At 45.9% G+C, this 12,401-nt stretch overlaps 1 protein-coding gene across 1 annotated transcript; it reads left to right on the top strand.

The window, feature by feature from the left end:
• The first annotated feature begins 9,098 nt into the window (after positions 1 to 9,098).
• Positions 9,099 to 9,482, top strand: sertm1 (serine rich and transmembrane domain containing 1). Its single transcript, XM_085999935.1, has one exon. The coding sequence runs from the start codon at positions 9,131 to 9,133 to the stop codon at positions 9,458 to 9,460; it is 330 nt and encodes a 109-aa protein (XP_085856061.1). The 5' UTR covers positions 9,099 to 9,130; the 3' UTR covers positions 9,461 to 9,482.
• The last annotated feature ends 2,919 nt before the right edge of the window (positions 9,483 to 12,401 follow it).

Genomic DNA, 12,401 nt, shown 5'->3' with positions numbered 1-12,401 from the left:
GTAATATACTGGCATGGATTGAAAATTGGTTAACAGACAGGAAACGGAGAGTAGGAATAACTGGGTCTTTTTCAGGGTGGCAGGTGGTGACTAGTGAGGTACCGCAGGGATCAGTGCTTGGGTCCCAGATATTCACAATATATATCAATGATTTGGATGAGGGAACCAAATGTAATATTTCCAAGTTTGCTGACGACTCGAAACTAGGTGGGATTGTGAGTTGTGAGGAGGATGCAAAGAGGCTTCAAGGCGATTTAGACAAGTTGAGTGAGTGGGCAAATACATGGCAGATGCAGTATAACATGGATAAATGTGAAGTTATCCACTTCGGTAGGAAAAACAGAAAGGTAGAGTATTATTTAAATGGTGATAGATTGGGAGAAGCTGATGTACAAAGGGACCTGGGTGCCCTTGTACACCAGTCACTGAAAGCAAACATGCAGGTGCAGCAAGCAGTTACGAAGCAAGAGGATTTGAGTACAGGAGCAAGGATGTCTTACTACAGTTGTACAGGGCCTTGGTGAGACCACACCTGGAGTATTGTGTGCAGTTTTGGTCTCCTTACCTAAGAAAGGATATACTTGCCATAGAGGGAGTGCAGTGAAGGTTCACCAGACTGATTCCTGGGATGGCAGGACTGTCGTATGAGGAGAGATTGGGTCGACTAGTCCTGTATTCACTAGAGTTTAGAAGAATGAGAGGGGATCTCATTGAAACGTATAAAATTCTGACAGGGCTAGACAGACTGGATGCAGGGAGGATGTTTCCCCTGGCTAGAATGAGGGGTCACAGTCTCAGGATGCGGGGTAGGACATTTAGGACTGAGATGAGGAGAAATGTCTTCACTCAGAGGGTGGTGAACCTGTGGAATTCTCTACCACAGAAAGCTGTGGTAGCCAAGTCACTGAATATATTTAAGGAGATACAGGCCTAGTCGACCCAATCTCTCCTCATACGCCAGTCCTGCCATCCCAGGAATCAGTCTGGTGAACCTTCGCTGCACTCCCTCTATGCCATCAAGGGGTATGGGGCATCAAGGGGTATGGGGAGAGAGCGGAAATATGATATTGAGATAGAGGATCAGCCATGATCATATTGAATGGCGGAGCAGGCTCGAAGGGCCGAATGGCCTACTCCTGCTCCTATTTTTCTATGTTTCTATGTTTCCATCACAATGCTGATGATTGAGAGTAGACTGATAGGGCGGTAATTGTCCTGCTTTTTGTGGACAGGGCATACCTGGGCATTTTTCCACATTGTCAGGTAGATGCCAGTGTAACTGTACTGGAACAGCTTGGCTAGAGGCACGGCTAGTTCTGGAGCACAAGTCTTCAGCATGACAGTCGGGAAGTTTTCAGGGCCCATAACCTTTGCTGTATCCAGTGCGCTCAGCCGTTTCTTGAGACTTGAGATCACGTGGAGTGAATTGAATTGGCTGCAGACTGACTACTGTGATGGTGGGGACCTCAGGGGTAGGCCGATATGGATCATCCACTCGGCACTTCTGGCTGAAGATTGTTGCAAACACTTCAGCCTTGTCTTTTGCACTCACGTGCTGGGCTCTGCCATCATTGAGGTTGGGGATATTCATGGAGCCTCCTCCTCCCATTAGTTGTTTAATTGTCCACCACCATTCACGACTGGATGTGGCAGGACTGCAGAACTTTGATCTGATCCATTGATTATGGGATCGCTTAGCTCTTTCTATAGCATATTGCTTCTGCTGTTTAGCATGCATGTAGTCCTGTGTTGCAGCTTCCCCAGGTTGGCACCTTATTTTTAGGTACACCTGGTGCTGCTCCTAGCATGCTCTTCTACACTCCTTATTGAACCAGGGTTGGTCCCCTGGCTTGATGGTAATTGTAGAGTGAAGGATATGGCAGGACTCGAGGCTACAGATTGTGGTGAAATATAATTCTGCTGCTGCTGATGGTCCACAGCGCCTAATGGAAGCCCAGTTTTGAGCTGCTAGATCTGTTCTGAATCTATCCAATTTAGCACGGTGGTAGTGCCACACAACTCGATGGAGGATGTCCTCAGTGTGAAGACTGGACTTCGTCTCCACAAGAACTGTGCGGTGGTCACCGTTACCAATACTGTCATGGACAGATGCATCTGCGACAGGTAGATTTGTGAGGACAAGGCCAAGTAGTTTTCTCCCTCGTGTTGGTTCTCTCACCACCTGCCACAGGCCCAGTCTGGCAGCTATGTCCTTCAGGACTCGGCCAGCTCGGTCAGTAGTGGTGCTACTGAGCCACTCTTGGTGATGGACATTAAAGTCCCCCACCCAGAGTACATTCTGTGCCCTTGCTACCCTCAGTGCTTCCTCCAAGGTTCAACATGGAGGAGTACTGATTCATCAGCTGAGGGAGGGCGGTAGGTAGCAATCAGCAGGAGGTTTCCTTGCCCATGCTTGACCTGAAGCCATGAGACTTCATGGGTTCCAGAGTCAATGTTGAGGACTCCCAGGGACACTTCTTCCCAACTGTATATCACTGTGCCGCCACCTCTGGTGGGTCTTTCCTGCCGGGGGGACAGGACATACCCAAGGATGGTGATGGAGGAGTTTGGCACATTGGCTGAAATATATGATTCTGTGAGTATGACTATGTCAGGCTGTTGCTTGACTAGTCTGTGGGACAGCTCTCCCAATTTTGGCACATGTCCCCAGATGTTAGTGAGGAGGACATTGCAGGGTCGACTGGGCTGTGCATGCCTTTGTCATGTCTGAAGCCGGTGCCTAGGTCAATGCTGGGTGGTCTATCTGGTTTTATTATTATACTTTGTCATAGCAGTTTGGTACAACTGAATGGCTTGCTAGGTCATTTCAGAGGGCAGTTAAGAGTTAGCCACATTGCTGTGGCTCTGGAGTCGCATATAGGCCAGACCAGGTAAGGACGGCAGATTTCCTTCCCGAAAGGACATTAGTGAACCAGATGGGTTTTAACGACAATCCAATAGTTTCATAGTTACCATTACTGAATTAATTAACTGAATTTAAATTCTGCAGCTGCCGTGGTGGGATTTGAACTGATGGGCTGGATTTTCATTGGGCCGTGGAGTCGGGATTGGATGCGTGTGGGGGTTTAAAATCCCGAAATCGGGGGTCCCGACCCCATCCCGCACCCAACCCACCTGCATGCCAGTTTCAAAGGGGGCGGGTACCCGCCCCGCACTGGGACCCGCCTCCCCGAGGCGGGAAGGGGATTAGTGCCAATTAACTGCCTGTTAACAGGTAGTTAACAGGCAGTTTTTAGCCTAATCCCTATTTTCATTGTTGCAAGTTAGCGAGGCGGGCCATCGGGATGAAGGGCTTGGAGGGTTCGAGATGTCTGGTGTTCAGGTGAGTGATGGGTGCATGAGTGCAGAGGTAAGTGTGTTTGGTCTGTGTAAAGTGTTTAAAGAAGTTCTACTAACCTTTACTTACCTTTACAGCATTCCTTCCTTCAAGTCTCGGGAGTCCCTCATCTCACCGGCACAGAAAGCAGAATGGCCGCGATCTGTCAAAATCTGCAGCCTCTGCTTTCTGTTCTGGGGAGATCTCTAAATCATCCTGAGAGGAAGGCATTAACCTGGAGTACAGATTGTCAGTGTTTGACAGCTTCAAATAGCTGTGAAACGCTGATATTTCATCTGTCAAAAGGTCTTGACAGATGAAATTTCAATCTGTGACGTCACCTGTTGCCGGGTGGCCCTTAATTGGCCTGCTGAGCCTGCTGGGCGGGCTCAACAAGGTCAATCAAGTCTATGTGGTAAACCACTGTTATTGTTGTTCACCGTTGTTGTTGTTGTTGCACACTGTTGTACCTATGCATGCCTCAGCATGTCTCTGCTGGCTCCGCCCACAGGCCCAGGTATAAAGGTGATTGCTCTGCTGCCCCCTGCCTTCTTGGAACCCAGTCAACCACGAGAGGCATGCTCTGTTCTTTGCTAATAAAAGCCTTTTAGTTACTCTCCTAACTCTCCGTCTTTTATGAGTAATTGATAGCGCATCAATTTTATTAGCAAAAACAAAATGTCGACAACAAACGCTGAGCGGCAGGCTGCTGCACCAAACGCTGAGCAGCAGGAGCTGCTGCGAGCCCTCAGACCAACATGCCTGGACCTAGACCCCCAAGAATCAGGTTCGGCTACCAAATTCGCGCATTGGCTGCGTTGCTTCGAGGCCTACCTGCAAGCCTCAACTGTGACCCTGGACGAAAACAAGCTGGAAATCCTGGCCTCAAAGGTGAGCCACCAAGTTTATACAATATTCCAGGACGCGACGACCTACGCGGCGGCTATCGACCTGCTAAAAGGGCAATACGCACGCCCGGTAAATGCGGCCTATGCCAGGCACCTCTTAAGATCCCGCAGACAGCAGCCCGGGGAATCGGTGGAGGCCTTCCTACGGGCACTACGGATACTCAGCCGAGGCTGCGATTGCAAAGAAGTATCAGCTGCAGCACACATGGAGGGACTGATCCGAGATGCTTTCGTTGCGGGTCTAAGGTCCGACTACTCCCGGCAGAGACTGTTGGAAAAGGGAGAAATGGACCTGAGAAAGGCAGTGTCCCTCGCGCTCTCGCTCGACGCGGCCCACAGGAAAAGGACTGCCTTCCAGACCGTCGCATTCTCCCTTTTCTATATTCATAGCGACAGGGGCTCATCCTTTATGAGCGACGAACTTTGGCAGTACCTGCTCGCGAGAGGCATTGCTACAAGCAGGACCACCAGCTACAACCCCCGGGGGAATGGCCAGGTGGAAAGGGAGAATGCGACGGTCTGGAAGGCAGTCCTTTTAAACTTGAAATCTAAGGGCCTTCCGACCTCTTGCTGGCAGGAAGTCCTCCTTGCGGCGCTCCATTCCATTCGGTCACTGCTCTGTACAGCCACCAATGCTACCCCTCACGAGAGAATGTTCTCCTTCCCCAGGAAGTCCACATCGGGGATCGCGTTACCGACATGGCTGACTTCTCCAGGACCCGTCCTACTGCGGAAGCACATGAGGTCCCATAAGACAGACCCCCTGGTCGAGAGGGTGAGCCTCCTCCATGCCAACCCTCAGTATGCTTACATGGTGTACCCGGACGGGCAGGAGGACACAGTCTCCATACGAGACCTCGCACCTTCGGTTGCTCCCGAAACACCTCCCTCGCCACCCACGCCTACCCCCAGTACGGTTACGTAGCGTACCCGGACGGGCGGGAGGACACAGTCTCCATACGAGACCTTGCACCTTCGGGTGCCCCTGAAACACTACCATTGCCATCCACCACTACCCACAACCCAACCCCGCTAGACGGCATGCCGCAGCCCCAGGACCCGTCATTGACCACCCAACCACTCAATGAGACGCCAGATTCAACGTTGGATGCTGCACCATCACCGCCGCCACCACGACGATCAGGACGGCATACAAGGCCACCTGATAGACTTACTTACACGAACCTTTAGTACACTTCACCCCGCCGGACTCAATTTTAAACAAGGGGTGAATGTGGTAAACCACTGTTATTGTTGTTCACCGTTGTTGTTGTTGTTGCACACTGTTGTACCTATGCATGCCTCAGCATGTCTCTGCTGGCTCCGCCCCTGGCTCCACCCACAGGCACAGGTATAAAGGTGATTGCTCTGCAGCCCCCTGCCTTCTTGGAACCCAGTCAACCACGAGAGGCATGCTCTGTTCTTTGCTAATAAAAGCCTTTTAGTTACTCTCCTAACTCTCCGTCTTTTATGAGTAATTGATAGCGCATCAATCTAAATCGCGTGGGTTGGCTAGAACTCGATGGAGGCGGGACAACAACCCCAAAAGTTGTAGTCCCGCCTCCTACCCGCCTCCTCAATGAAAATCCAGCCCCATGTCTCTGGATCAACTTGTCCAGTAACATAACCACTATGCTACCGTACCCAAGAGGTGGCAGCAAGTCGTCTTGGGGATGGATAGCATATGAAGTTTCAAGCTCATCTCAGGGTCAAACAGTGATTAAGGAACTAGCCCTGCAATACCTTTGATATGTGTTTTTCCCCCAATATTAATCATTCTTTTAAAAAACATTGAGCTGTTTTCAGGAGTCTTTAATGATAGGAGTATATTGATAACTGCTTTTTAAAAAAGCTGGTGCCACACGGTCCAGGTTACTACAGCTATCACAAAAACATCTCACAGAATCATAGTCATTACAGTGATAGATGAGATATAGGCCTAGAAATTGAGTGGGGTTAGCGCCCATTTTGAGGCGCTAGAGGGCCTAGCGCCGCAAGTACAGCCGATTGAGAAATTCACTTGGGCGCTGCCATCGGCGTTAGCCGGTTGCGCTGCGCCGGCACCGATGACGTCATCGGTGTGTGCAGCGTCCCGGTTGCCGTGGCAATGCGCCCGAACGCCGAAATTGAGTTGCGGCCGCCTCGCCCGTGGCAGCCGCAACCAACGATTTTTCAAAAGTTTGCTACGGGTCTTAACGCCGGCGCATTAAGGTCGCGCGGCGGCCGGCCGCTTTCCTGGCGGCCGCCTGCCCGCACCTCCCTCCCCGGACTCCTCCAACACCCCCCCGCGGCACAGATGCGTGTGGGCCGCGAGCCCGGCACTTCTCCGAGGTGCCGGGCTCATTTTTCTCCACAGATCAACGGCCAGCGGTCGGGTGCAGGCAGCTCCTCCTTAATGGAAGGAGGAGGCCTGCACTTCCCCAGCCTGCCGCACCGCATCGGGTGCCGCAGCGGCGGATTAGCGCCGCAATGCGGCAGTCAGCGCCCATTGCGAGGCGCTGACACCCTCCAGTAGCGCCGGCAGCCGTCTGGGCGCGGCGCTACTGAATTTTTGGCGCGCGCAGGGGGACTTAGCGCCGGCGCTAAATTTCCGGCGCTAAAGCCCTGGCGCGGCACCAACTCAATTTCTAGGCCATAATACATAATATGCTATGTGACACTGATTTGTATCAAATGTTATTAGCTCATCCCATAAAATGCACTTGAGTGCAATTTGCTTGTACCAAGACTAAGATAATTTATTAGGGTTTAGTTGCATTGGTGAAAAATCAAATTTATGCCAATGCATAAAATATTAAATTGTCTGCATAGAAAGGGGGAACCTTAACAAGTGGAACAAAAAATTTAGCCCATCTCAGTCTATTCTTTTTTCCTCAGTTAAAACTTAATTTTCTCGGAAGGTTGGAGAGTGTTCTAGGTAGTACACAGCCCTTTTCAACTTTAAGGTATGGGATTGAATCCATCTCTGACAGAGGAGATGAAGGTTTTCTCTCTCTGTTGGTTTTCAAGTTCTTATGTGAATGGAATCTGTGAGATTTCAACCCAGTTCCTGGTGGACATAGGTCCAACATTGCTCCGACTTAGAAATTGCACTCAGAGAGGCCATAAGAAAGGCTCAGAAATAGAAATTAAACACTGGTACAGTAGAAAGAGCACTTCTGAGGTTGAAGCAGTGTAGCTGGTGCTTACTCTGGATCTGACTGCTATGTCTAACCTTTAATGCCTCAAATGGTAATATTCATATTTTCTGGCACTAACTTAAGAACAAAAATATTCCAATTTATTAAGAATAATTTTTACATAGGTACAGGAGTAGGCCATTCAGCCCCTCGAGCCTTTCATTTTTCAATTAGATCATGGCTGATCTGCACCTCGACTCCATTTAACTTTGTTCCCTATCCCTTAATACCCTTACCTGGACATTTAGGAGTGAAATCAGGAAGCATTTTTCACACAAAGCATAACGAAAATCTGGAACTTGATCCCCCAAAAGGGATGCTGGGTCAATTGAAATTTTCAAAACTGAGATCTTTCATGAGGTTCAGTGCCCAAAACTGAACGCAGCCCTCTCTCTAATTTTCTCCTTCTAATTAATACAAACAATATCCCAGCCAATAGGACAATCAAATCATCCTGAAACTTTAGGCAATCCCACTTCGTTACCTCCAGCTTGAACTCTCCCCCATTTCTTATTTTGCCCTGTGATAAAGTGCCCATACCTGGTCATTATCTCCGATAGCCCAGCTGAGAATTGGAACTTAATAGATAGAAACTCTTGAGTCCAAAACTATGTCCTATCTCTTAGTAATGCAGTACAATGCTACATCTCAATTAATATTGAAACATCATAATGGTATGTTGTTATAATTCTCAATAGCAGACAACAATTATATAAGCAGTTATCAATATACTAAAAAATCATATATTTGGCATATCTTAATAATGGAACCAAAGAGCCATGTTCTCTGCGTTATAGAGATGTATTAAGAGACAGAAATAAACAGGTCTGTTCATTGTTTGGCAAGCCAGATGTTTTATTAAAACTTTCATTTGATCGTCATAAGTTGGTTTGTTTTTTAATTTGGAGTGTGTTTCTATTTAAATACATGACCAATTAGATTTGATGTGCTGCAGACCTTTCACATTTTGATTTTGTATTCTCAAATTTTTTGGAAGGATTTATGACAATAATATGTAGCGCACATTAATTAACTTGGAAAGGTCCTTGAAAATATTGATGCTCACAAGAATGAGTACCTTTGTGCATCACTCAAGTAATTACAATTATGCTTGGAGTCATTTACAAAATGCTAGTGTGTTCCCAATAGGACTAGAAGGGCTGGCAATCACACTTCGACTTAAAACCAGCATTTTCAGTGTTGCTTTGAAGCTACTGCAGTTACATTCTTTCTAGTAGTGAGAGAAGCTCCTGTATCTGCAATGCTCCATCGTCACAGTAAGCAGTTTCTTCCCGAGACTAAAACAAGAGCAGCACACAGTCCTAAAGAAAACAGTTACTAAGAATCAAGGTAATTAAACAAGATGAATCCTTTGTCTTACTCTGGTACTCTTACCTAACCTTTGGTTGTTTTAGTAGCAGCACTAGATGAATGTTTAGGTGGTTTTTTTTGCTTCAAAACTGTTTTTCTAATGTTATTTTATTGGTTTAATGTGGCTTTATATATATTTTTCTTTCCTCACTGCTGCTCCTGAACACAAAGGTCATTTTATTCTGTGGCTGGATTTGGCTTCCTCTGTGGCTCTGTGTACAAATGTCAAAGCATTAATTGCCGAGTGGAACCGTGGAAAAAGCACACAGTCACCTTCTACATAACCTGTAACAATTCCGAAGCCTGCTGTGTGCCTTTCCTCATAAATATTGGAAATGTCTACTGCTGAAACAGCTGTTGATTCATTCAGCGGGAACTCTGGAAACCAGACAATTGATGAACCCTACCCAACGCCCATCAACACAGCCATGGATTCATCATCTACCAGCCACTTGTCTAATGTCTTTGTGTATGTGTCAATTTTCCTGAGTTTGCTGACTTTTTTGCTTTTACTACTGGTAATTGCTTTGCACAGGCTTAAGAATGTCATCGCTTCCAGTTCCTCCTGTCCGGAATGCACAAGCAACACAGGGAGTTCTATCATCAATCTGGAAGTGTGTAGCCTTTCCTCCAGGACATCTGGTTTCTCAGCTCTCTCAAGCTAAGTAAGAATGATAAACACAAATATTTATTTTAAGGCACAAGATAAAAAATAATTGACAAAAACTCTTCTGTTCTTGTGCAAATATTTTGAACTATGCTCAATCAACAAAAACTTGTAAAATACAAGTATATGAATTTTAACCACTCGGCTAGTCACGAGTGGTTAAAATTGAATTTAAAAAAAAGAGATTTTAATCTTAAAAACGTTATTGCCAGATTAAAAATCAAAACTAATTATGTTCACAAAATAATGTAGTCAAATGCAAAGGAGTATTTCCAAACACTTGCATCTTTGTGCTGAAGTTGATTTGTAGAATAATTTCCTGGTAATTCAGTAACCTATTTACTACAAAATTATATTCACTTAAAGGAGGATCAGCCCCTTTTGTGGGAGTGAAACAAGCCAGGGGGTCCTTGCACATATTTGTCATCCAAAAGCAATCAATGCCATTTTTGTCATGCAGTGTTATTTTCCAAGTGTGAGTTACACCATTGTATTGCGTATATTACAATGGCGAGTTGTTGTGATCGGGAATGCACTGCCTGAAAGGGTGGTGGAAGCAGATTCAATAATAACTTTCAAAAGGGAATTGGACAAATACAAAAGAGAAAAAAAATTGCAGGGCTACAGGGAAAGGGTAGGAGAATGGGAGTAATTTCAAAGAGCCCGCACAGACATGATGGGCCAAAATGGCCTCCCTCTGTGCTTTATCATTCTATAATTCTATAACAAATATAAAACAAAAAGCATGCCAATCCCCTTTTTACAGGAATTTATACTGAAACATTTGTAAGAATTTGCTACTGTACATTTGTGTACTTTTAGCTGTATTGACTATTGATAGAATTCTAAGCTGCTCCATATTGTTGTAACTTGCTGTAATTTTACAAATTGCAGAAATAATTTGTGAATCACATTATACAGAAGGTGACTATGATTTTGTCTGTAAACTGTAAAGCAAAATCTGTATATTGGGAAAAATTATTACTTTAACAGAAGTAAATGTAAATTATTCCGATAACAATTCATATAACACCAATAGTCATTTATGGAGAGTTGATTATAAAATTGTGGCGAGACTTCATGGATTGCCTTGGGTAGTACCACTGCTACCTCTTAGTAACACTGCTCTGTCTCACTGTGCTCCAAGGTGGTTTCTAGAACCTTTTTTTTTTAAACTCTCTCCCTTCCCATTTATTCCTTCAGCTTCACTCTTACAATCTTTCTTAACAAAGCTTGTTACCATATAATGGGGCAGTAATTCCTCCCCAAACGCGTGAGTACGGAAGGGGTACTCACGCGTCTGGCCGGAGGAAATGCCGGTTTTCAGCATGCACAGCGCATGCGCTGAAAACCGACATTTCCTCTCCTCTAACCCAAGAGGTGAAGAGGCTAGCGCGTGCGCTGTAGGGGGCAGCGCGTGCGTCTTGGATTTCCTCTGTTTTGGGGGATTTGCGCATGTGTAAAGACCTCCGGTCTTTACGCTTATAAAAAGCACACGTAAGTATTTATTTTTACAGGTAAGTGGTGTTTTAGTGTAATTTAGAATTTTTTTTCCCACAGGTTTATTATTTTAAAGGATCTACAATAAGATAAGTTTAGTTTTAGACCCTTTTTATTAAAAATTTACTTTTTTCAAAAAAAAAAGTTATTGTTTAAATTATTTTTTTAAACTTATTTATACTTAATTTAATGATTGGGATGTTTTTTAAATTTTTATTTAAAGTTTAAATAGTGTTTTGGGCCCCCGTAGTTTTCATGAGTTTGACAGTTCTTACTCTCAAACTCATGAATGAACCTCCCCTGATTGGTTGTACAGTGCTCACCTGATTCCAGCCGGCACATCGCACTAACTACGCCGCTGGATCAGGTAAGCACTGCGCGCTGACATCTGAACCGGGCCTGTCACAGGAAATGCAAGCAGGCCCGGGCTTCAGATGTCAGCGCGCAGGGTGAGTGCAGATCGAGGGCTTGCACGCGCGGCAAGCCCCCGACACCAAGTTCTGGGCCAATATCTATGGGCCTAAAATTACATTACCCTTGTCTACTCTTTGTTGCTTCTTCAAAGCATTCAATAAGGTTGGTCAAGGATGACCTTCCCTTTTGAACTCCATATTGACTATCTATATTTTATATATATATATATATATATATATATATATATAAAGAGTATGTCTCTCTGTTTGTCTGTCTCTCTGTCTCTCTGTCTGTCTGTCCAGCTATACAATCAAAAGTTATAGAGCATACCTACCTACACATATGTTATATCAAAAGAAAGCTCATCATTAGGGGACTCTTGTAGGCATACTTACTTTTTGGTCGGACAAAAATTGTGCCGACGGTATCCAAAAAACGTTCAAAATGCCGCTCATTATCCGCTCATTTGCATCGAGTGGGGGCAGGTTCATTGTGTGTGCGGGCGGGCCATCCTACAGTTGAGTGACATGATGATTGACCAATCCTACAGTTCAGCGACCTGACGGTTGACCAAACGGTGCGTGTGTGGGCGGGCCTTATCATTCTGAAATGAGGTGAGTGGCTGCCATCTTGATTCCAAACTCTTCGTTTCTTTTTCCCACTTTCTGCGTGTTTCTTTTCAAATCTACATTTCCAGCAAAAAAAAAGTTGCTTTTAAAACACAAATTGTTTTTAAAAATTTAATTAATTTGTAAATCTTTTCTCTAACCTCTATAATTTTCCTACCTTTCACTGTTTTTCCAGGCCTCGAAGCCTGGGCCTCTGTTGCCCAGCCACGCCCGAGCTAGGCACCTCCCGTCGCGATCAACAAAAGGCCCGCGATCGCCGCCATCTTTGTGAAGGCTGGAGGGGGCGGGCCTGAGCCGAGCATCGCCATCTTAGTAAAGACGGGCGGGGTGGGAGTCAGCGCGCACGTCAACTTCCGCCCGGAGTGCGACTTGAGTCCGGCCGGGCCTCACGCGGTA

Source organism: Somniosus microcephalus, chromosome 10 (assembly GCF_052327205.1).
Source record: "Somniosus microcephalus isolate GS21.2 chromosome 10, FLI_Smic_1.0, whole genome shotgun sequence".
NCBI classification, from domain to species: Eukaryota; Metazoa; Chordata; class Chondrichthyes; order Squaliformes; family Somniosidae; genus Somniosus; species Somniosus microcephalus.
This window is presented reverse-complemented; position numbering and strand designations above follow the sequence as displayed.

Bases quoted from the DNA above. Each gene is read 5' to 3' on its own strand.
- sertm1 (XM_085999935.1), top strand. From the start codon at position 9,131: ATGTCTACTGCTGAAACAGCTGTTGATTCATTCAGCGGGAACTCTGGA.